Source organism: Oncorhynchus nerka, linkage group LG13 (assembly GCF_034236695.1).
Source record: "Oncorhynchus nerka isolate Pitt River linkage group LG13, Oner_Uvic_2.0, whole genome shotgun sequence".
Classification (NCBI taxonomy): Eukaryota; Metazoa; Chordata; class Actinopteri; order Salmoniformes; family Salmonidae; genus Oncorhynchus; species Oncorhynchus nerka.
Window position 1 is genome coordinate 36,008,631 of NC_088408.1, and position 26,698 is coordinate 36,035,328.

The following is a 26,698-nucleotide window of genomic DNA, read 5'->3' on the forward strand; positions in this document are numbered from 1 at the left end:
TGGAGAGTTCACAGAATGCCAAAGAGCGTCTATTGTCAAAATCTGACCGTGTTCGGGCCTAATGGTGCTATGCTGTTTAGTAAGTAGCCTGTTTCGTCTCACTACTATATATTTGGGATGTTTTGATCTTTTCATCTACACCCCAACGTAAACATCTAAAATAATGTGTGAGTTATCTTACATCGCCCTCATTTATACCAGTGAAACCAGTAGTTTCAAAGTACCCGGCAGCGCTAGTGCTGAGTCAACCAGGCGCTGTCCACTCACATGGTGCTGAAACGGCCACGGGCAGCATAGGAGTTCGGTCGCTGTGGTGACTAATTTAATGACACCTTTGCGATCACGCTCTGTAACATGTCTTTTTCCCCATTAAGAATTTTGTAAATATCTAACTTGTTTTAACTGAGAACTCCTCAAGACAAATATATTTTTTGGGGGGAGATGGGGATAATTTTCTTCAAGCATAGCCTAATGTCATTCTAAATACCATGCATCAATACAAATACTGCAAACTGAGTTTAAGGTCATTTTAGGCTACCCATTTTTTAATCAAGGAATCAACCATCGAAAGATCAAATGACATTTTCACAGAGCGTGAGCGAGCTCCTCAAAATGACAGCTGCACCTTCGCAACAAAGGTAATTTCCTATGCAGGTCCGTCCATTCATTTGATTTCCTCCACACACCCGTCAGAACAGAATGTAATTATCGGCTGCCCATTTCCACCTCCCGCGGGAGTCTGTTTTTCCTTCCTTTCACGATGCTCAGCTGTCAGTCAGACCCCTGCTCTCTCTGGCCCCTTACGCTACATGACATTATGATCCACGCGCTGCCGCCTTATCTCCCGCCACTGACTCACCAGTGGCGGCTCGAGCTTGGGAGCAACTGAGTGACGGTCCCGCATACCTGATTGCTAACTAACACTGTGATTCACTCAACGAAATAACCAATTAATAAACCTCACACAAGCTTTGAAGAATGTGTGACTGAATCTGAAGAAAATACACAAGGTGCAATGCATAACTGGTTCCAGTTTTAGTGAATAGGAGAACATTTGTTCAAACAACATGCAGGACCTATGATTATTCTCCAGGTTGGCAATTAGAATAGCCTACAGATCTACACACGGAGCTCACTGGAAATCTCGTTGAAAGTGGAATAGACGTTGAAATGACGTCTGTGCCCAGTGGGAGGTTTACGCATCATTGTAAGGGCTCAAATCAGCAGCCATGACGCGGATGTTAGCTAAAACAATCATATCGACTGGACCTCTGTCAACTAAGCCACGGGGTCCCTGTGTGTGTGTGTGTGTGTGTGTGTGTGTGTGTGTGTGTGTGTGTGTGTGTGTGCACCTGTGCGCATGTCAAAGTCTTCCTCATCAGTGTTCACCGTTGAGTTTCGCTCTCAGAGCTTGGCAGAATGTGGGCAACCGTGTAGCACATCTTGTGATCATTTTTTTTTGTCCAGGGGGAGAGAGCAACAAACGCATCAAATGTTGGACTGGACGGGTTGGTGTATTCAGTTCAGCGGGCACCACAAAGACAATGAATTTGCCTTATTGAAACAAAGGCCATATCGGGATGTTGCTGCAATCAGTTAAATATATCTATCAAACCAATTGTGTCGTCTATTTGTAGCAACATTGTATGCATTTTGATGCGAAGTGTAACAATAATGAAACAACCCGGGGAAAAGTAATCAATGTAAGAGTTTTGTATTTTATTTCACCCGACTTTTCGTTGATTTCACGTTGAATTCGCGTTAGTTGAGGGAACATGTAAAGAGAAAGACAATTAACCAATAAGTCATAAGGACACTTATTTTTCCGTTCTAATTGTAGGCCATAGCCATATGAAAATGTATAGCCTCATGCAGAATTGGTCCCCCAATGCAAATGCTAAATGGCATCAACATGATGGGACTGCATAGGTTGGCGGTCGTTTCAAAAATGTATTTCATAAGCGACAGCACCAGAACAGCCTGAAATAAAATGAATAATGCACGCCATACAAAATTATGAGAGACAGATTGAGACGAGGATAGAGTAGAAATCAGCATAAATTCGGATGTAAAATCAGAGTGAGGAGCCCATATGCGGTCTGGTAGCAGCCAGTGAGCAGGTGTTTGGGTGCGATGAATAGAGAGAGGAGAGTGGGTGATTCTCCCCCCTCCACCATGTGATGACGGTCAGACTGACTGTATCACCGGAGCGATGGTTTTAGTCACTTTCAACAGCAACAAAACGGCAACAGTAGCACTTGACGTAAAGCCTCCACCACAGAACCGGAGCAGCACGGCGCTCAGAACAACGGGACATGAAGTTGGTCCCACATCCAAACAATTTTGGTACCAAACACACAGAATGGAAATAGACAGCAGGCTGGATGGAGTGAGAATGTCGACGGAATATGTCGCCTTGATTCTTCGACTGTAATTTCTAGCAGTCGGTGACAGCATCTCTCTGATTTTGAATTGAAATGCTTTCGGTAAGGAGAGTTATGACAAGAGTTGCTGCAGGGTGCCGCATTGCCTGCCCGCTTGGATAGTGTAACGCTTTTATGGTAATTGTATTATTGGCATTTTGGGTGGGGATGGACGATAATGGCTGTCTTACAATTGTGTGCTTAGGCTTTCAACATAGCCAGCAACATATTTAGACCTATTTGGGAAGTCAGCCACAGCCAGTATTGTGACTGAATTGAGAGCTACAAATGTCGACGTATGAAAATAAACTTGGAAACAGAAGTCAAATGTACCGTACAGGTGGAAACCAAATGGAGCTGTCCAAAAAGTGAACACAGTCAATGTTGCTAGCACCTTCCATCATACTCAGGGAAGCAGGACGATATCTGAAGTCAGGCGTTGATTTTAGGGTCCTGGTTGAGAAGGTCCAATAGACCTGTACGTGACGCATTCATTGTTGACGACTTTTTGGCTCTATCTACGGTAACATTTCTACCTACCATTCAAAATTGGCCGTGGACGTTGAAGCAAGAACGATGACTCACTTACAATCCGGCTTGTCCCCAGAAACACTGGAGAAAGCCAAGGTGGAGTTAAAGGAGAACCCCGACACTGCACATCAGGACATTCAGGAGGTGAGGGACATGATTATCACGCGTCCAGACATTGGCTTTCTTAGGACAGACGATGCTTTCATCCTACGCTTTCTCAGAGCTCGGAAATTTAACCATTTCGAGGCGTTCCGCCTCTTGGCCCAGTATTTTGAGTATCGTCAGCAAAATCTGGACATGTTCAAGAACCTCAAAGCAACCGATCCGGGCATCAAGCAAGCTCTCAAAGACGGATTTCCGGGGGTGTTGACCAACTTGGACAGATATGGCAGGAAAATACTGATTCTCTTCGCTGCTAACTGGGACCAGAGCAGGTAATGTCCGTCTGATATTAGGGAGCTGTCTTTTCAGAACTACTCTAACACCACTTGACAGTTTGCTTGCTGTCGACCCTCTATTTATTTTTCACAAATCTGTGTAATTGGATTTGTTAGAGCCTAGTCTTATGAACATAACCGAAACATAATCCCCACAAACTGAACTATGAACCCAAAGGCAATCCCTGTCAGTATCATGGATGTAGGCCAGGAAATTAGAAAAGTTTAGGCTGCACAGGCCAGTAGAAATGATATCATCACCCCACTAGTGAATGTTGAATTTAAGGACTAAATCAGATACAGTCAAATTACTATATTGCAGAGATTTGACTTTAGGGGCCTACTCATGTGATCTCCATAGTCACAATGACAATTACATGAGTCATTTAAAACAGCCTTTTCAGACCTCATGCAATAGCAGGATGTGATGAACAAGCTAAATGCCATCAGGAATGGCCATCAACTTAATCAATAACAGCACTCACACAAGTCAAATTGTCTCTCCAATCTGATTCTTTGTATTACTCTCCTGAATGAAAATGGTTTATATATACTTTCTGTATATAATGCCAAACAAGGGTATGCTGGTTACATTTAATTTGAACTGGAATTACAGTACTAAGATTATTTGGTACATTTGTTATTACGTAATAATTACACAACAATCACTTAATCACTACTTTGTCTTATTTTTGTAATCTAGGCTACTTAGAAAAGTCCCCTAATGCTTTTTATCACATCTATAGGTATACATTTGTGGACATACTTCGAGCTATCCTGTTGTCGCTGGAGTCCATGATAGAAGATCCAGAGTTACAGGTGAATGGATTTGTCCTGATCATCGACTGGAGCAACTTCACATTCAAGCAAGCCTCCAAACTAACACCGAGTATGCTGAGACTGGCCATAGAAGGCCTACAGGTAAGTCTCAACATTTCTCTAACCTTTCTCATTGCTGGGCTCCGCATCACTCAGATGAAGTTCTTAGCTACTTTTGACACTTGTCTCCATTTACTGAGATTACCCAGATCACTCCTAATTCACATGGGGTTTGCTACATTTAATCATCTTAGTCAAGCCTGCCACAGGGATCTTGTCCTCTTGGGATTTTGAATACACCAGACACTTGTCAGGTGCTGCATTTTTTAAGTGCAGATCTCCGTTGTTCTTACGGAAGTATAGCACTACTGTTGCTAGTTTATATGCGTTGAGCATTAGAGACAGGCTCTATTTCAACCCGCTTACCACACATGGTCCTGCGTACCTACTGGAGAAGGTGGAAAACGTCTCGGAATCTTCATGAGAAACTGTTTCGGATCAACTATCTTATCAATCTCTTGGTTATGTGACAAACTGTTCAAATGTAAAAGCACTTTCACTCGATAATCACTCTTCTGTACTCTCAGAAACGACATTACAATAAAAAAGACTTGCATAAGAAGTAAATAATGATATTCATATTTTGATTGCCGGCAGTGTAGGCCTGTGATAGAGACTCACATTTGAACAGCATTCCTTTGACCCTGTTCAATCACTTCTAATGGAAGATAAAAAAAAATACAATATCTCTGGCCAAGTGCATCCTTTGGTAGCTGGCCAACTAAAATATAAATATGATGTGTAGCCTAAGCCTATAGCCTAATAACAACATGCATACAGACATTTTTTCTGATTGTCCTTGTGAATGTCAGCCAATTCCTCTTGTAACCCATTATTCAAATTCCAGTGTATGACAAGTTTAGATAGGCTAGCCGTGTAGCTGTGTATAATGTACCATGTAGAGCATAGGCAGTTACCATCAGAGAGGTTTGTTGACTGAATATCAACAGAGGACCATGACGAGGCCGTTGCACATTCCATTGCTTCTCCAGACACAGAATAGACTGTGAATAATTGATCACTGCTATTAGTATCTCAGTCTCCCAATGTGCCCGCTACCAAATCATACGGGAACACACTTGAATGGGAAACAAAAGAAAACACACAGAAACATTGTAAAATTAATGGAATCAGCCACATTTTCCTCCCTGTCTGAGTCGGAGACTGAAAAGCCCCAACTGAATCTGTTTCCATTCGATCGAGTTTATACTTTATCTACAGTAATTCATATATGTTCATCAGCTCTACAATAGTAGGTACTTCATAAGGTATATAGGATATTATTACATGGTATGGTATACCACTATGGATTTTCCACCTCAGACACCATGTGACCCCTCTCCTCATAATGCTAACGCCAGAGAGAAAAGCTTCTCCTATTGTAATCAATAGTGGTGACATCCTATCTGTGAGCCCACTTGACACTGAGCACTGCGACTATCTCTGGGTGTTGCGGCCCCCTGGTGGGTTTTGTAATGACATTAAGGGTCTCGTGTGTGCCAGCACACCTCATGTGTCACTATGCCTGTCATTAAGGGCAGAAGCACTTTCAACAAAAGGGTTTCACCCTCAGCTGAGGTTAACACTCGTTGCCTGTATGGTTATTGATTTTTGAAAATACCAAGACATGTCAAGATGTTGTTTTTTCATATTATGTTGTGAAGGACATGTAGTAGCTGATGATCTATCCATCTTACATATCATTGGTACTTGTACCAGGTGCAGCTCACTGTTCGCTGCCCACCAGTGTGTGTGTGCGTGTGTGTGTATTTGCATGCGTGTGTGCGTACATGTGTGATCTTCGGGATCTTGGTTCAGGTTGTTTATCATTTCCTGCCAGTACATTTGTCATTGCACTTGGGTGGTGTGTTCAGAAAACCATGAAGAATTTCAATACTACTGACAACAATGAAAACTGTTGAACATTACTACGGGCAACCATAACAACACTCTGCTGGCAGTTTTTTTACAGAGACTTTGGAATATTCTGAGGCTGAACAGAAAAATGGAAATTCAAAGAAAATCTGAAGATAGCCCATAAGGATATTTCAACTGTGTGGTAATTGAGTTCCTTATTCCCGAACTGACAGTCACATCTATTGTTGTTGGAATGGCTAATACAGAGAGCACAAACTCCAGTAGAGATGTCATTGTGTATTGGCAAAAGAGGCGAAAGAAATGAATACTTGTTCAGAGTGCAGATATTCTTGGCAAATCAATTCCAAGAAAAAAAAATGCTTGGAATGAGTAGAACACATCATGCTGGCCTTGGTTTCCCCAAGCTATACTTTGTTATCTCAGAGTCTCTGATGTTTCCTTTTGCTCCCTCTCTCTCTGTCTTACCGATGCCTTTAGTCCCTATCAGTCTAGAGAAATAACTTGTGTTCAGCAGCCAATCACAACAGACCAGTCCTCCCCATCCCACCCCACACTGAGTTTCCGTGGCAACCTATCCATCCGCCATGCTATGTACTCTCCAGATGGGTTGTGCTGCTAGATGAGAGAAAAACACTTCTGCCATTCTCCCTCGATGTGGGTGATGATGTGTACATTGTTTCTGTGGGTTTTAGACAGAGTGGGGGATCATCTATTTTTCAACCTGTTTACATTAAAGGTTCAATGCAGCTGTTTTTTTTATTTTTATATATCTCAATATCAAATCATATCAGGGTAACAATTAAGTAACTTAGTGTGATTGAGTTCAATTAAAATGGTTAAAAAGAAGGAAAAAAAATAGCTTTTTAGCAAATAGCAATTTCTAGCTGTTATTGACAGAGAGGTTTGGAACTGTCTTTCTGGTTGGTCAATTAACTAATTTACCACCTGGTGATGTCACGTTAGGCCAAAACTCAATCCCACCAAAACAGGCTGTCATTTCAGGCATTCTTTTCAAACAGCTCTTACACTAAAATGACATCATAATTTTCACAATTTCACAGTATTATTCAAACCGCATAGTGTGCAAATATATATAACACACAGGGAAATCAAGTTTTTGACTGCGCTGAGCCTTTAACCTAATTCTGCAGATGTAGGGCTGTAGTCAGTCCCTCTGTCGATTTGGCCTGTTTCTCCATAATTATGTAACATGGTGCAATGGTGCTAATTCACATCTTAAAAGGTGACAGCTTATAACCATTTAGCCAGGCTCAATCCATCAGTTTTAATTATACATGAGGGCAACACATTTTTCAAAAGCTCTTGTGCAACAAGATTTAATGTGGCCAAATTCTCATTACTTTTAATAATGATAGTAGGACATTGTCAGTGAAATAATTGGAACTGCGAGAGGTTCATGCTTGGAGCTTTCTTCAGAGCTCAGTTTATTAACACTCTATAAAGTATTCATATCGCACTGACATTTCTTTCTAATACCTGGAAAGATGAATTTCACAAATGTGTTTTTTTCTGCATATGGCTAATAGACTTGTTTCAGTAGCAGCAGACAAGGCTGTTTTGTGCATTGAGGCCCGACATTATATGCTGTTCTGTCTGAGGCTTGGGATTAGCAAAGTACTTTTGTGAAGTGATGTAGTATAAATAGGTTTTATGGCTTTATGCTTGAGAATGAAAGTGCTGGATAATTTGATGGACTATTTTGACTACACGGTTTATTCAATTTTTTGGGTTTGTTGTTGCTGTGATTTAACTTGGGCTTTGCCTGATCTTTGAATGCCTTTGAGACTTGTTCGATTTATAAAAACATGTTATCTCTGTATCTGCCTTTTCCCCTTGTTATCTAGCATCCATATCCCTCGGACTGCATATCTATTAGCTGTACCAGTCAGAGTCTCTCTTCTACATACTGTAGCTACTGTGCACATTACGTGTAGGTAGTACCGCAGGGAGAAAAACGTTTTCCTAGACAAAGGCTTCTTTTACAATCCACAGAGAAAAAGAAAGAAGACACGTTTTCTTATTGGTCAGTATCCTTTAGCCAACTCAGTGTTTCTGTATTGTTTGGATGGGAACTATGAAGGTTTGATTCATCCATGGGAAGTAATGTCATTACAGATCGATAAAATACCCACTGAGCTTTGAAGGGGTTAAACACAAAGTGTCCGTCCTTTTCTACTGAAGTGGTGAAAAGGCCAGCAGAAAGAAGGACACTGACTGGATCCCGAATGCCATTCTATGAATACCTCATTGAGCTCTGATGTACTGCATCCCGTCGATTGCATGTTTTATTAGGCCCACCCACAGGATGGATGAGTTGAAAGCAGTAAACCGCTCGACAAGCTTGTGGATAACGTGGGGATCTCGCTCTATTGTATTTATGTCGTATGAATCCAGTCATGAACTAGAGCCTTTTCCAATGCGTTTATCCCCACAGTCAAAGTGTCCCCAAAATCGGTGAAAAATGGATTTTACCCTCCCTCAGTCAAGTCTGTACTTTTATCGAGGGCAAGAAGTCTGTAGAATATTCACAGATTTGCTCCGTTAACACATTTAGTGTGATTCAGAAGAAGAGAACCTTTCCTCATGAGAGGTCAGGGATTATTCAATGCTGTGATCAACAGTGCATTACACACTTGTAACAAGTCCAAACAAAGTACTCCCTCCATCTGGCTGTCTGACTGTGAATCTCCCATCTGGATGTTCAGCTCCACTGGCTCCTATCCCACAGCCCCATCCAGACTCTCGGCTGGCTGAGGAAACAGCAGCAGACATACCTGGGACCAAGGCAGAGGAAAACTAATTGTTAGTCTGCTTGCCTCAGATTCTGATTCACTCTGGAGTTGTGTTGTTGTTTCTCCTGCAGCAGAACTGTGCTGGTCTGGTCTGCAACAGGATTGGACGAGCCAATGAGTGGAGCTTCACCCCTCACTCGAACTGCTAAGTAAAGCAGGCCGTATCTGGCTTGTGAAGATAAAGTGTCTCCTGTTATTGACGTGACCTATCGTTTGTGACTGTGTCTCTCTTCTGTCTCTCCTTTCTCCTCTCTAATTACCCCGGCTGAATGTGTTAATTCCAGGGTGTATCTCTTCAAAGAAAACAGAGAATGTGCAATGGTGTTGTCATTTTAAATGTACTTAACGTGGCTCTCAATCAAAAGCCTTCCCCGAGGATAATGCTGCTGCTTACTGTAATCTGCTTTTAAACTAGTGCACACGAAGAGGTCTGATTCCAGTGAAGAGATAACAAAGTAGCATCTTCACTCCAGGCTACGTTTCCTTTTTAAAAAGGGCTCTGCTATATGTACGTATTATTTTTTTCATTTTCACCGCAGGATGAGTTCACTCATCCTTTATCAATGACTCCTGACAGGAGCAGAGCAGAATTTAGAGAGCTCGTCAAGCCAGGAAAAGATGGGCTCATCAGCTTCTAAAAAAAGAACGGGGAGACATGAGAGCCGCATGCCATAATGTTCAACATCGACAGTAGTGGAAGAAGCCCAGATTGAAGAATCAAATAATATTTACTTACATATTATAGGCTATCAGTGGCGATTTTAGCATGTAAATCTTGTTTTTTTGGGGGGGCTCAAAACAGGTGGGGCTCTGCCAAGATCAAATGATAGTCACTGTTGTAATCGGATTATCAGCATGTTTTGGTAGACAAATAACATGTCATCAGTGTATACCGTTGACTCCTTGTGGAACAACACAGTTAGTAAGCTCCTCATTCTGGGATATTGCCAGTATGTGTTCGTCAGTGTTCACTGATGAGTTTGACAGTTTGGCTTTATAGGCTTCTATTGCCATAAATGGCTCTTTGCAATGCAAGGGAATGTCCCATCAACAATCGATGCCTGGTTAGATGGACTCCCCTTGAACCTCAGCTCTAGTCTCTAGCTTTAGTTGCTTGGGAAAATCTGCGATGTAACATCAGGAAACTTCTAGATATCCAACAAAAGGACATCAGGAGGCTAAGCTGTGACATCACAGCCACCAAGAGATCAAAGCAATGACATGTGTCTATTAACTAATATGTCCAAACATAAGCTAATAAGCTAATAAATCAATTGAAATGATCTTGTGATAAAAGAGCTTTGGAGCCATGCAAAATGGCCCATGTACGCCAATATCCATCTGTTCATGTTCCTCGCTGCTGGCCTCAGATGATGTTTGGATGTCATCTGCCTTTTTAGCTCATCAGATTCAAGTTTTAACCTATAGGAGTCTAAGCCCTGTCTGAGCCAGGGGAAGATGTTTCTACTAAGCAATAATGAATTGTTTTAAGAAAGTCATACCAAGGATCATTTAAGCTATTTGATTAAGAATTTTAAGACCCCTTGAAGTATATATATATATATATATTTTTCAATGTATTTGATCCCCAAAATATTTTTGACCTTACTGCAATTAGCCCATACAATCACATTGAATAACAGATTCACTACATGGAACAACAGATATGAAATAACACATATGGAATCATGTAGTAACCAAAGAAGTGTCACATAGAAATGTTCTTGTTTCTGTCCATTAAAATAACACCAAATTGATCAGAAATACAGTGTAGATATGGTTAAAGTTGTAAATGACTATTGATTTTTAAAAATGTAATATCTACATATGCATACAGAGGCCCATTATCAGCAACCATCACTCCTGTGTTCCAATAGCATGTTGTGTTAGCTAATCCAAGTTTTAAAAGGCTAAATGATCATTAGAAAACCCTTTTGCAATTATATTAGCACAGCTGAAAACTGTTGTTTAAAAAAGCAATAAAACATGCCTTCTTTAGAATAGTTGAGTATCTGGAGCATCAGCATTTGTGGGTTCAATTACAGGCTCAAAATGTTCCGAAACAAAGACCTTTCTTCTGAAACTCGTCAGTCTATTCTTGTTCTGAGAAATTAAGGCTATTCCATGCAAGAAATTGTCTAGAAACTAAAGATCTTGTACAACGCTGTTTACTACTCCCTTCACAGAACAGCGCAAACTGGCTCTAACCAGGATAGAAAGAGGAGTTGCTCAACTGAGCAAGAGGACACGTACATTAGAGTGTCTAGTTTGAGAAACAGACGCCTCACAAGTCCTCAACTGGCAGCTTCAATAAATGGTACCCGCAAAAAACCAGTCTCAACGTCAACAATGAAGAGGCGAATCCGGGATGCTGGCCTTCTTGGCAGAGTTGCAAAGAAAAAGCCATATCTCAGACTGACCAATATAAAGAAAAGATTAAGATGGGCAAAATAACACAGACAGTGGACATAGGAAGATTGGAAATAAGTGTAATGGACAGACAAATCTAAGTTCGACGTGTTCGAATCACAAAGAAGAACAATCGTGAGACGCAGAAAAAATGAAAAGATGCTGGAGGAGTGAGTGCTTGATGCCATCTGTCAAGCATGGTGAAGGCGATGTGATGGTCTGGGGTTGCTTTGGTGGTGGTGAAGTGGGAGATTTGTACAGGGTAAAAGGGATCTTGAAGAAGGAAGGCTATCACTCCATTTTACAACGCTATGCCATACCCTGTGGACGGCGCTTAATTGGAGCCAATTTCCTCCTACAACAGGACAATGACCCAAAGCACAGCTCCAAACTATGCAATAACTATTTAGGGAAGAAGCAGTCAGCTGGTATGCTGTCTCTAATAGATCTCAACACTATTGAGTGTAAGAAGTGCCCATCAAGTCAATCCAGCTTGTGGGAGGTGCTTCAGGAAGCATGGGGTGAAATCTCTTCAGATTACCTCAACAAATTGACAACTAGAATGCCAAAGGTCTACAAGGCTGTAATTGCTGCAAATGGAGGATTATTTGAAGAAAGCAAAGACACAATTATTATTTCAATTAAAAGTAATTATTTCTAACCTTGTCAACGTCTTGACTATATTTCCTATTCATTTTGCAACCCAATTTGTGTATGTTTTCACAGAAAACAATTTCTGAGGCTGGTAAAGAACTTATCCTCTGCAGCAGAGGTAACTCTGGGTTTTCTTTTTCTGTGGTAGTCCTCATGAAAGCCAGTTTCATCATTGCCCTTGATGGTTTTTGAAGAAATTTTCAGAGTTCTTGACATTTTCCGTATACCTTGTCACAACACAACTGATTGGCTCATTAAGGAAGAAAAGAAAATCCTCAATTGAAACTTTTAAAAAGGCACACCTGTTAATTGAAATGAATTCCTGGTGACTACTTTATGAAGCTGGTTGAGAGAATGCCAAGAGTATGCAAAGCTGTCATCAAGGCAAAGGGTGTCTACTTTGAAGAATCTCAAGTATAATATATATTTTGTTTTGTTTATTTTGATTTGTTTAACACTTTTTTGGTTACTACTTGATTCCATGTGTTATTTCGTAGTTTTGATGTCTTCACTATTATTCTACAAAGTAGAAAATAGTAAAAATAAAGAAAAACCCTTGAATGAGTAGGTGTGTCCAAACTTTCGACTGGTACTGTACATGTTTGTGAGAGTCTCACCTTTCCACAGAGGGGTCATATTAGTATGTTGCCCAAACTGTTTGGACGCTACAGACAGAAGTTGGCAGATTGCCTGTACTGACTTCAGCCAATTCTCCAGAAGCTTGTGGTGGTCATAGAGCAAAATGGAGAATACCATCGTGTTTGGGAGAGTCTCATCTTTCTTCGAGGGGCCATAATAGTTTTGTAGGCCAAACTGTTAGGATGCTACAGACAATCTTGTGAGAAGACCGATTTTCGGGATGTCTCATAGTCTGACAAACACCTCTCTAGCTCTGTCACCTTTCACCGCAGATGCGGAAGTGCGACGTCGGCAGATGTGGTGGATTGAGATGCATCCAATGCAGATATCTCTAGCTTAAACTGATGGATGTTTAGGGGATGTTTTTTTATTATGCCAATTAGATTGCTACAGACCTATATCTATCCTACCCTACCTTTCTAAGGTCTTCGAAAGCCAAGTAAACAAACAGATTACCGACCACTTCGAATCCCACCGTACCTTTTCCACTATGCAATCTGGTTTCAGAGCTGGTCATGGGTGCACCTCAGCCACACTCAAGGTCCTAAACGATATCATAACCGCCATCGATAAGAGACATTGCTGTGCAGCTGTCACAGTTGTTATGAGAGACGGACCAAGGTGCCGCGTGATTAGAGTTCCACATATTTTATTTAGTGAAACTTTAAACAAAACAATAAACAACCAACGCCCGTGAAGTAACGTAGTGCTACATGCACCTACACAAAACGATATCCCACAAAGCAGGTGGGAGAAAGGGCTTCCTAAGTATAATCCCCAATTAGAGGCAACGATTACCAGCTGCCTCTAATTGGGAACCATACAACCCAGCCACATAGAAAATCAATGACTAGAACACCCCCCTTGTCACGCTCTGACCTAAACACCATAGAGAACCGAGGGCTTTCTATGGTCAGGGCATGACAGCAGCCGTATTCATCGACCTGGCCAAGGCTTTTGACTCTGTCAATCACCACATTCTTATTGGCAGACTCAACAGCCTTGGTTTTTCAAATGATTGCCTCGCCTGGTTCACCAACTACTTCTCTGATAGAGTTCAGGTTGTCAAATCGGAGGGCCTGTTGTCCGGACCTCTTGCAGTCTCTATGGGGTGCCACAGGGTTAAAGTCTCGGACCGACTCTCTTCTCTGTATACATCAATGATGTCGCTCTCGCTGCTGGTGATTCTCTGATTCACCTCTACGCAGACTACACCATTCTGTATACCTCTGGCCCTTCCTTGGACACTGTGTTAACTAACCTCCAGACGAGTTTCAATGCCATACAACTCTTATTCCGTGGCCTCCAACTGCTCTTAAATGCAAGAAGAACTAAGTGCATGCTCTTCAACCGATCACTGCCTGCACCTGCCCGCCCGTCCAGCATCACTACTCTGGACGGTTCTGACCTAGAATATGTGGACAATTACAAATACCTAGGTGTCTGGCAAGACAGTAAACTCTCCTTCCAGACTCACATTAAGCATCTCCAATCCAAAATTAAATCTAGAATCAACTTCCTATTTCGCAACAAAGCATCCTTCACTCATGCAGCCAAACATACACTCGTAAAACTGACCGTCCTACCGATCTTCGACTTTGGCGATGTCATCTATAAAATAGCCTCCAACACTCTACTCAACAAATTGGATGCAGTTTATCACAGTGCCATCCATTTTGTCACCAAAGCCCCATATATTACCCACCACTGTGACCTGTACGCTCTCGTTGGCTGGCCATCGCTTCATACTCGTCGCCAGGTCCAGGTCATCTACAAGTCTCTGATAGGCAAAGTCCCGCCTTATCTCAGCTCACTGGTCACGATAGCAGCACCCACCCGTAGCACGCACTCCAGCAGGTATATCTCACTGGTCACCCCCAAAGCCAATTCCTCCTTTGGCCGCCTCCCTTTCCAGTTCTCTGCTGCCAATGACTGGAACGAACTGCAAAAATCTCTGAAGCTGAAGACTCTTACCTCCCTCACTAGCTTTAACCTCTCTGGGATATGCCTCGCCAACAGCCAGTGAAATTACAGGGCGCCAAATTCAAAACAACAGAAAATCCATAATAAAAATTCCTCAAACGTACAAGTACTTTACACCATTGTAAAGAAAAACCTGTTGTAAATCCAGCCACAGTGTCAGATTTAAAAAAGGCTTTATGACGAAAGCACACCAAACGATTATGTTAGGTCAGTACCTAGTCACAGAAAAACACAGCCATTTTTCCAGCCAAAGAGAGGAGTCACAAAAAACAGAAATAGAGATAAAATTAATCACTAACCTTTGATGATCTTCATCAGATGACACTCATAGGACTTCATGTTACACAATACATGTATGTTTTGTTTGATAAAGTTCATATTTATATCCAAAAATCACAGTTTACATTGGCTCGTTATGTTCAGTAGTTCCAAAACATCCGGTGATTTTGCAGAGAGCCACATCAATTTACAGAAATACTCATATTAAACATTGATAAAAGATACAACTGTTATGCATGGAATTTTAGATCCACTTCTCCTTAATGCAACGCTGTTTCAGATTTCAAAAAAACTTTACGGAAAAAGCACACCATGCAATAATCTGAGTACAGCGCTCAGACATCAAAACAAGCCAAACAGATACCGCCATGTTGTGGAGCCACAGAGGTCAGAAATTGCATTATAAATATTCACTTACCTTTGATGATCTTCATCAGAATGCACTCCCAGGAATCCCAGTTCCACAATAAATGTTTGTTTTGTTCGATAAATTATATTATTTATGTCCAAATACCTCCTTTTTATTTGCGTGTTTAGTACACAATCCAAACTCCAGGCGAAAGTTCAGATGAAAAGTCATATTACAGTTCGTAGAAACATGTCAAACGAAGTATAGAATCAATCTTTAGGATGTTTTTATAAAAAATCTTCAATAATGTTTCAACCGGAAAATTCCTTTGTCTGTAGAAATGCAATGGAATGCAGCTAACTCAAACGTGAGTGCGCGTGATCAGCTCATGGCACACTGCCAGACCCCTGACTCAATCAGCTCTCATTCCCCCTTCTTCACAGTAGAAGCATCAAACAACGTTCTAAAGACTGTTGACATCTAGTGGAAGCCTTAGGAAGTGCAATTTGACCCCATAGACACTGTATATTCGATAGGCAATGACTTGAAAAACTACAACCTCAGATTTCCCACTTCCTGGTTGGATTTTTTCTCAGGATTTTTGCCTGCCATATGAGTTCTGTTATACTCACAGACATCATTCAAACAGTTTTAGAAACTTCAGAGTGTGTTCTATCCAAATATACTAATAATATGCATATATTTGCAACTAGGCCTGAGTAGCAGGTAGTTTACTCTGGGCACCTTATTCATCCAAGCTACTCAATACTGCCCCCCAGTCCCAAAGAAGTTAAGCACCAGCTGTCAGAGCAGCTCACAGATCACTGCACCTGTACATAGCTCATCTGTAAGTAGCCCATCCAATCTACCTCATCCCCATACTGTATGTATTTATTTATCTTGCTCCTTTGCACCCCAGTATCTCTACTTGCACATTCGTCTTCTGTACATCCTACCATTCCAGTGTTTAATTGCTATATTGTAATTACTTCACGACCTATTTATTGCCTTACCTTTCTTTTCCTACCTCATTTGCACATGCTGTATATATATTTTTCTACTGCATTTTTGACTGTATGTTTGTTTATTCCATGTGTAACTGTGTTGTTGTATGTGTCGAACTGCTTTGCTTTATCTTGGCCAGGTCGCAGTTTCAGATGAGAACTTGTTCTCCACTAGCCTATCTGGTTAAATAAAGGTGAAAAAAAAGATTCCCAGGTATGCGGACATCCATCTTAGGTGGCTAATGTCACTTGAAACGGATCAGCTGAAAAAAGCAGATGACATCCAAACGTCTGAGACCAACAGCATGGAACATGAACAGATGATCACAGTTGAGCTTCATGCTCTCACATTTTTGGAGGTTGTCCTCCCCAAATTAAGCAGCAGCAGAAGTATCTTGTAGTTTGAATAAATAAATACATGAGGGCAGAGTTGGTTTCTATTCTTCCCCCTTCCCCCTTCCTCACTTTCTCGACATCACACTAGGGGTACAGATCAATCCACTTCCACTACCAACAACCAGAGGAGGAAGACAGAGCGTCCATCATGTATTCTGATTTGTGTTTCATGTATAATGCATCCAAGTCAAAGCTGTCGGATGGATCACAAAGCAGGAGGGACAAATATTAGGCAGGCTGATGCTGCTCTCAGGAACATACATGCTGTGGCAGCCTGGGAGATTTGGCCGGGTGAGGCGACTCGGACCTCTGCCCTCTTCCTGTCCACTGTCAGCTGTCTCTGTTCGTTGGTGTCAGATCTTGTGCCAGAAAACTGTGAGCGGCTCCGCTGGTGCCAGACTCTGGACCGCCCAGTGTCCTTGCAGCCAGGCCAAGGGACGCTAACCCAGCTGTTCAGCATCACCATGGCGACAGAGGCTGTCCATTTCTGAGACGGAAAGCGGCCTTAAAGCTCAGTTCTGTCATCTTTGCCATCAAAGTACATGACTCTTTTCTCTCTCAGACACATGCTAGCCCCACTGAAGGTGATGACGAGTATCCTGAACAAACAATAGACTCTTAACACCCTGGTCCCTGTGATCACAGTAACTGTGTGTAAAAGGATTAAGGTGTAAGGATCCTTCTGTTCGGGTTTCCAGGACTACATGTGCACATGAAGCCATTACTGTCCTGTTTTTAAAAAAGAACAGCCATCTGCTTATCTGCAAACATTCTAAAAATCCATCTGCATAGCCAAGAGGCAAGAGCTATCTCCCACGGCAAGAACACCCTCTGGCACTTCAACTTGTTGTCTGAAAGTGTGATAGAAAGAATTAGTATCCCCTGTATCTGTATTGTGATATGAGTTGATTGCCATGCTTAGTCAGTGGAGGTGTACGTTCTTGCTCGGTAGAAAGGTACAGCACGGCTTGCGTTAATGAAGAATTAACAGCGTGGGAGGGGAAAACTCCATAATGACAGTCATGTCCGTGATCTTAAATGTCGAGCCTGATGAATATCGATGAATAACGGACAGATTTAAGAGGGAGAGCTGCAGTAAGCTAGCGACACCATCATTAGCTAATTCAAATGATACAGGTCACCATTACACCGGTCTTAAACCTCAGTAAAGTCTTCAGAACAGATGGAAACCACACTTACATATGAAACTGAGGCATTACCAACTCGTTAAATGTTATGTGAGACTATTGAGTTTCCCCCAGGCTGTGTCACTAGGTTACATGGTGCACTCTGGGTGTTCCTCCTGTGTCCACCTCACAGACAATCCCATAAATCATCAGATTACTCATTTACATAAATGTTTCCCCAGGGATCCAGTTCTGGTGCTCGCCAGCCAACCCTGTTATATCAGGATACAATCTCAGCATACTCCCCGTGTCCAAATTATGACATAGATATTAGACCATTATGAGAATAGTGTCCAACCTATGAGAAATTCCCTGGCTGCCAGTCTCCAACCTGCATGGCAATGCAACATTGCCCAGAAGACAACAGCACTGAACAATTCAATGTTAATTCAGTATACAGTAGCTAGTAAAATAAACGGACTGGGTGATTTTCGATGAGCATCATTAACATAAACCCAACATGCAAACCCATCAAGATGATGGAAAAGGGAATGGAAAAATCACTTAATGATGTTCAATTTACATTCTACACAACAATGTTCAACTCCACTCTCATTAAAACATACTCTCCTCTGACATACTGTCATTTGAATAGAATAAAATGAACAAAGCAAAATAGGATTAAAAGTTAGTAACCATACCAACAGGCAGAATAGTGAGTGTATTTGTGCTCTTTGTTGCCCACAGGACAGCTTCCCTGCCAGGTTCGGAGGAATCCATTTTGTGAACCAGCCGTGGTACATCCACGCCCTGTACACCGTCATACGCCCCTTTCTGAAGGACAAGACGAGAAAACGGGTAGGAGGAGAGTTTGTTGTTGAGGGATGGAGAGATATAATGAAAAATCTTTTCGACAGAGACCACCGGGTCAACTGTGTTGCTGTACAGTATAACCAATGAATGTATGTTCATTGTGTTCAACATCATTTATGGTAACCTTCTGAAGAGCTGTGCTCATATAAACAGTGTTCAGATCAGCTTTTCACAATGGCGAACCTATACTCTCTGACATACTGTAGACTTTTGCATGCTGTTAGACTGTATATGCTCATTTATCTATTGGTGTCAATGTTGTGTTGTTGTTTTGTCCATCCCTCTGCAGATCTTCATGCATGGGAACAACTTGAACAGCCTTCACCAGCTCATGCACCCTGAGATCCTGCCCTCTGAACTGGGTGGGATGATGCCCCCCTACGACATGGGCACCTGGGCCCGCACCCTTCTGGACCACGCCTATGATGAGGAGACCGAGTACTGCCCCGAGTCCTACACCCTGTCTGTCAAAGACCTTGAGAAAGACCTGTCTCCTAAAACCATGAAGAGGTCCGTCTAGACTCATGTTATGCATTTTCTTCCAGGTATATCATAAAGTACAGTTGAAGTCGGAAGTTTACATACACTTAGGTTGGAGTCATTAAAAATTGTTTTTCAACCACTCCACAAATTTCTTGTTAACAAACTATAGTTTTGGCAAGTCGGTTAGGACATCTACTTTGTGCATGACACAAGTAATTTGTCCAACAATTGTTTACAGACAGATTATTTCACTTATAATTCACTGTATCACAGTTCCCGTGGGTCAGAAGTTAACATACACTAAGATGACTGTGCCTTTAAACAGCTTGGAAAATTCCAGAAAATGATATCATGGCTTTAGAAGCTTCTGATAGGCTAATTGACATCATTTGAGTCAATTGGAGGTGTACCTGTGGATGTATTTCAAGGCCTACCATCAAACTCAGTGCCTGTTTGCTTGACATCATGGGAAAATCAAAAGAAATCAGCCAAGACCTCAGAAAAACACTTGTAGACCTCCACAAGTCTGGTTCATCCTTGGGAGCAATTTACAAATGCCTGAAAATACCACGTTCATCGGTACAAACAATAGTACGCAAGTATAAACACAATAGGACCATGCAGCCGTCATACTGCTCAGGAGGGAGACACGTTCTGTCTCCTAGAGATGAACGTACTTTGGTGTGAAAAGTGCAAATCAATCCCAGAACAACAGCAAAGGACCTTGTGAAGATGCTGGAGGAAACAGGTACAAAAGTATCTATATCCACAGTAAAACGAGTCCTATATCGACATAACTTGAAAGGCTGCTCAGCATGGAAGAAGCCACTGCTCCAAAACCGCCATAAAAAAGCCAGACTACGCTTTGTAACTGCACATGGGGACAAAGATTATACTTTTTGTAGAAATGTCCTCTGGTCTGATGAAACAAAAATAGAACCATCGTTATGTTTGGAGGAAAAAGGGGGATGCTTGCAAGCCGAAGAATACCATCCCGACCATGAAGCACAAGGGTGGCAGCATCATGTTGTGAGGGTGCTTTTCTGCAGGAGGAACTGGTGCACATCACAAAATAAATGGCATCATGAGGAAGGCAAATTATGTGGATATATTGAAGCAACATCTTAAGACATCAGTCAGGTTAAAGCTTGGTCGCCAATGGGTCTTCCAAATGGACAATGACCCCAAGCATACTTCCAAAGTTGTGGCAAAATGGCTTAAGGACAACAAAGTCAAGGTATTGGAGTGGCCATCACAAAGCCCTGACCTCAATCCTATAGAAAATGTGTGGGCAGAACTGAAAAGCGTGTGCGAGCAAGGAGTCCCACAAACCTGACTCAGTTCCACCAGCTCTGCCAGGAGGAATGGGCCAGAATCCACCCAACTTATTGTGGGAAGCTTGTGGAAGGCTACCCGAAATGTTTGACCCAAGTTAAACAATTGAAAGGCAATGCTACCAAATACTAATTGAGTGTATGTAAACTTCTGACCCACTGGGAACGTGATGAAAGAAATAAAAGCTGAAATAAATCATTCTCTCCACTATTATTTTGACATTTCACATTCTTAAAATAAAGTGGTGATCCTAACTGACCTAAGACAGGGATTTTTTACTAGGATTAAATGTCAGGTATTGTGAAAAACTGAGCTGAAATGTATTTGCCTAAGGTGTATGTAAACCTCTGACTTCAACTGTATATGGCTCATGTAATAACCACAGAAATAGAGCAGAAATTGGACGTAACTAGGGATTCCGAGACCTATAAGATACATGGAAAACACATGATTGATTTTCTACAGTAGGAGTAATCCTTCATTAAATTGCACAACACGGGAGCACAGAGCACGAAAAACATGATGTTTTGTGTGTTGTGTACTGAAGGCCTCTCACCAACATTATTCAGTGGGGTAGCTCCTAGACATAATCATAGGAAATGGTATACTTGGATATTATAATATGTATTCACCATTCAAAATGCGAAACTTATTCAGAGAAATCGATCTCAGTGTTTAATTTAGGCAAGTGGTTTAGTTTCTGAAATCCTCCATAGCGGATATTTTTGTAGGTTTTATAGAAATAATAAATTAGGCATGGTGACGTTAGTATGTTTTAGTGACAGTCCCTTGTCTCGGTGAGTTTCTTCAGGGCTGTCTCTCTCCACTTACTGGCTCATGAAATTAGCATTAGGCAAAATAGATGAATATGATGCTCTGATCTGCACTCAATGGAGTGCGCCAGCTACCTTTTGGAGCATGAACAGAAGTGATGGAGTTTTACCTTCGGCAATAAGCTCAGTTCCAATCCTGCTGCCCCACACAACCCTCTGACTGAACTTGTACTTCCCCCACGCACAGCACAGTATCCTTAGTAAAAAAAAAAAATGTTTTGGTTCAGCAGATTTTCATCAGTGAAATGTACTGTGAATTACATTTCTGCTTACCAAGACAATACACTGACGCAGCAGTCGAAGCAATGAGAGATAAGGTACTGTATGGGATTTTCATTGATTCATGAAGGACATAAAAGCATTTAATAATGTCTTTATTCCCATTGTTATCTAAGCCCTCTTTTACCCTGATCTGGCCTGTATCTGTGACAGAAGCATTTGATTGGTGTATCATAGCATCTTGGCCAGGGGCTTGATATATGGCGAACGTAATGCTGTAAATCACCTGCAGCCATATGATCTGAAGTGACTTATTTTAGTCAGGGGCTTTCAGCTCCCCACTTTACGCTGCGATGTATACGCTCCACAAAGGTCAAGCCAACATTTGCCTTATCCATTAATTGATTTGAAAAAAAAAATGGCAAAATTGGTTATGAGTCACTGTTGGAGAACCATATGCTCTGAATGATGAGCCGCTGTATCATGGCCACCCCATAATGACACAGCCATACTGAGCTGTATGACTGTGATGTGTCTGTGTGAGTGGTGGACTGACTCCGAGGCAGATCTGTTTTACGTCACTGTTCACTGCTGCAGTGATTGCATAGGTCCCTGGTAGCAGCAGTAGCTTTATGAACGTGTAAATGTTAAGCTCACTGAGGCTGACAGGATCCTACTAGTTACTATTCCAAAGGCCATTTGAGCCCCTGTGTAAATACTGTACAATCATCTCTTTTATTTTGTTTGTGGGTGTTTTTGTTGTTGTTGCCACACAGGTGATTGGTTGTTGAAGCTCTGGTTGTTTTCTTAGTAATCCTCATCAGTCATATGAATGTTTATCCGTCACGGCAGACACAGTGTACCAGACGTCTGCATGACGAATGATCGCTCCCGTTCCCCCAAAAGCAGCTTAGGTTTCTATCGGAGAAATACATCAGAAATAGGTTAGAGCAGTGTCTGAGGGTGACATTTTGTGATCAAATGACCTTTTCGGGCTCATGTACTAAGACAACAACATTTCTAGGGGAAGATAAAAATAATTTTTACCCCTTTTTCGTGGTATCCAATTGTTGTAGTAGCTACTATCTTGTCTCATTGCTACAACTCCCGTACGGGCTCGGGAGAGACGAAGGTTGAAAGTCATGCGTCCTCCGATACACAACCCAACCAAGCCGCACTGCTTCTTAACACAGTGCGCATCCAACCCGGAAGCCAGCCGCACCAATGCGCCGGAGGAAACACCGTGCACCCGGCCACCTTGGCTAGCGCACACTGCACCCAGCCCGCCACAGGAGTCGCTGGTGCGCGATGAGACAAGGACACCCCTACCGACCAAGCCCTCCCTAACCCGGGCGACGCTAGGCCAATTGTGCATCGCCCCACAGACCTCCCGGTCACGGCCGGTTACGACAGAGCCTGGGCGCGAACCCAGGGACTCTGATGGCACAGCTGGCGCTGCAGTACAGCGCCCTTAACCACTGCGCCACCCGGGACGCCTCTAGGGGAAGATAATTTATAATGCTTCGTTTGCACGTGTGTGTACGTTTTTGAGTTTTTGGGGTATTGCACGTGACCCGAGGCCTCCTTAAACAATTCATGCTGGGGGGATTTTGGGATGCATTTATGAAACCAATCGTCTATGACCTTGTATGATTCCTTTGTGTGCTACCTGCTCTGCAGGATGCAAGGGTTTTCTGGTGCAAGCGCACCTTTTCATCCCACTCCCTTGTACTAGGTGAGAAGTCCTCAGTGATAGTGCTTCAATGAACACAGGCCTCTCTGATGCCAGTCATCTTTTATTCATATCCACAGGTCCCAGTCGGTGGTGGAGCCCGGAGTGCTTAAACGGCCAGAAAAAGTGAAGAGCGAGGAGGAGAACATGCAGCCGCTGCTCTCGCTGGACTAAAGTACAGCGCGACAACACAAGCAGACCAGGAAACATCGCCCTCAGACAGAAAGACAGACGGAGGGGAGACAATCCCCATGCTCCCTCCAACAACAAAAAAAGAACACCGAGACGTAACGATGCGAGGGAAGAGATCGGAGCATGAGGAGAACCTCTTCTGGCATCATAAAGACGAGCAACGCCGGCATTTTGAGAGATATTTCTAAAAACAAAAAGGGAAGAGAAGCTAATGGCGGAGGTCCAAATGTTATTGTCAAGTGCCAATTCAAAACTGTAAATACACTTCCGATCTAACCACTAGGAGGATGGGGGAGTCATTGTGACAGGAAAACATGCAAAGACTGCTGTTAATATTCTGTATGTGCTTCTCGTGAAATATTTTGTGATAAAAGTGGTACCATAGGAGGTTGATGGGAAATCACGCTTAAAGGGGATTGAAAGCTGGGGGCTTTTGGTACAGTATTTAACATTTCCAAACCGGCAAGTGCAGCTCGGGATTTGTTCTAATAACGTTTGTTTTTTATTTTATTTTTTACATTTAACCTTTATTTAACTAGGCAAGTCAGTTAAGAACATATTCTTATTTACAATGATGGCCTGCCAGTAACCATGGGTTAACTGCCAGTAACCATGAAAACATGACAAATGTCTCATATTTTGAAATGATTTAGTATCAGCTATTGGTTCAGCTCAGAAGAGGTAACAGTGTTGTCACTGTGTCATGTGATTCCAAAAATGTGTTCCTGTTCAAGGATGATCTTGAAACGATCTGTTTCCATAGGAGATGTTGCCCACTACTGCACACACCTACTTGAAAATCAATTTAGATACACTATTTAAAATATATAGATATTATTATTATTAGAATACCTCATATCTTATTTTAGGATGCTGGAAGTTAAGATGCAGTATAATGTATACATATGATATCAAGCTTTTGTGATGTCTGCAGGGGTACAGTCAGTTTATGCCACTGTGTGATCTTCCGTTGCTAGCTCCTTTGTTTCTCCCTGCATGACGGTGAACCTCGAGGCAGTGTTCAGCTCTGCAGCCTCTGAGCCCTGACACAGTGCTGCCTTCCTGCTATGCCACTAACATGGATTCACTCTGGCGTGTCTGCCTGGCTGCCCAGAACTAGGCCAGACAGATCGACAGTCCTAATACCCAGTGATCACACGGTCCTGGCAATATCATCTCCAGCTCGATAACCGAGGAACTTATGCTCTCAGCTGCTGCAGACCCAGGAACCTCTTTGGTTTCTTTGGTTAAGGGAGGGCGCCGTAACAACTTGTCAGTGTCACCCAGTCTGTCTGTAGTGACCGTCAGGTAGCGATGTGTTAGAGGCGTTGCAATAACCCGATAGCTGAACAATGGTATTGTTGTCCGAAGCCTCATTGATCGGATGCTGCTGTCTGTGTGTTTCACCCAGGTTTAAAGTATTTCATGTTTTTGTGTGATGTTCGTCAGTATTTGAAGGCATCCATGACTCGTTTGGCCTGTGCACTATTCAGATCATCCTACATTACAGGATGATGATGCAACAACAGCAGCAGCTTTTTTGAAGCTGGAACACACGTTTGAGAATTGAATATGTTAAGCATCTGTAATATAAGACTGTTTTCATGTATGCAGACTTGCCATTTCAACCAAAGCCCCCCTTTGACAAAACAGCGTCTTTATTGTGTAATGCTTTACTTCATCCATGACTTCAAGGTACAGTAGCGACTTCTTATGACAGTTAATAATTGTTCATGAAATGAATGCATGTTATTGCTTCGAGTTAATCCTTTGGTTTCATGTTTCCAAGTCAATTTGATTGTATATACTGTACACTACCGTTCAAAAGTTTGGGGTCACTTAGAAATGTCCTTCTTTTTGAAATTAAAATGACTTCAAATTGATCCGAAATACAGTGTAGACATTGTTAATGTTGTAAATGACTGTTGTAGCTGGAAATGGCAGATTTGTTATGGAATATCTACATAGGCGTACAGAGGCCCATTATCAGCAACCATCACTCCTGTGTTCCAATGGCATGTTGTGTTAGCTAATCCAAGTTTATCATTTTAAAGGGCTAATTAATCATTAGCAAAACATTTTGCAATGATGTTAGCACAGCTGAAAACTGTTGTGCTGATTAAAGAAGCACTTTCTTCTGAAACTCGTCAGTCTTGTCCCGAGAAAGGAAGGCTATTCCATGCAAGAAATTACCAAGAAACTGAATATCTCGTACAACACTGTGTATTACTCCCTTCACAGAACAGAGCAAACTGGATCTACCCAGAATAGAAAGAGGAGTGGGAGGCCCCAGTGCACAACTGAGCAAGAGAACAAGTACATTAGAGTGTCTAGTTTGAGAAACAGACGCCTCACAAGTCCTCAACTGGCAACTTCATTAAATAGTACCCCCAAAACACAAGTCTCAACGTCAACAGTGAAAAGGCAACTCCTGGATGCTGGCCTTCTAGGCAGAGTTGCAAAGAAAAAGCCAGACTGGCCAATAATAATACAATTTTAAGATGGGTAAAAGAAAACAGACACTGGACAGAGGAACTTGGATTAGCTAACACAACGTGTCATTGGAACACAGGAGTGACGGTTGCTGATAATGGGCCTCTGTACGCCTATGTAGATATTCCCCCAAAAATCTGCCGTTTCCAGCTACAATAGTAATTTACAACATGAACAATGTCTACAATGTATTTTGGATTAATTTGATGTTATTTTACTGTACAGAAAAAAATAGTGATTTTCTTTCAAAAACAAGGACATTTCTAAGTGACCCCAAACTTTTGAACGGTAGTGCACATGTAGGGACAGATAAGAGAGAAACTCAAATTAGAGGTCTCGTCAAATCACCGATTATTCAAAGCAGACGTGTTGGGAAGAGTGTTTAATGTTTAAAAGTCCTTGAAAACAACTTGCTGAATTAAATTATGTAAATTAATCAAACATGAGCAACCAATAAATATGGACACACAGGTTGGTATCACTCTGCTCTCTTATTTACCTGTTTTGCACTCCTGTATACTGCATACTACGTTTATATCGAATGAATATCCGATAATGGAAAGCCATACTCCTGACTGACACCAATTCCAGCTTGGCAGTAAGGCATAAGAGTGTGAGCCAAACCGTGTCAAGACCAACGTTATGCTGAAGGATAAACTGACCTTGTATTTATGGGCACTTTTGTTAGACGGACCTCTGCTGTTGAAGTATGAGTTGCAGACCACTGAACGGGATAC

General features: G+C 42.0%; 1 protein-coding gene across 1 annotated transcript; it reads left to right on the forward strand.

The window, feature by feature from the left end:
• The first annotated feature begins 2,966 nt into the window (after nt 1-2,966).
• clvs2 (clavesin 2) lies at nt 2,967-26,432 on the forward strand. The gene is made up of 5 exons (XM_029676832.2): nt 2,967-3,388; nt 4,138-4,312; nt 18,549-18,659; nt 18,964-19,184; nt 23,357-26,432. Exons 1-5 carry the CDS (start codon nt 3,000-3,002, stop codon nt 23,448-23,450), a joined length of 990 nt encoding a protein of 329 aa, XP_029532692.1. The 5' UTR covers nt 2,967-2,999; the 3' UTR covers nt 23,451-26,432.
• Nucleotides 26,433-26,698: the final 266 nt, after the last annotated feature.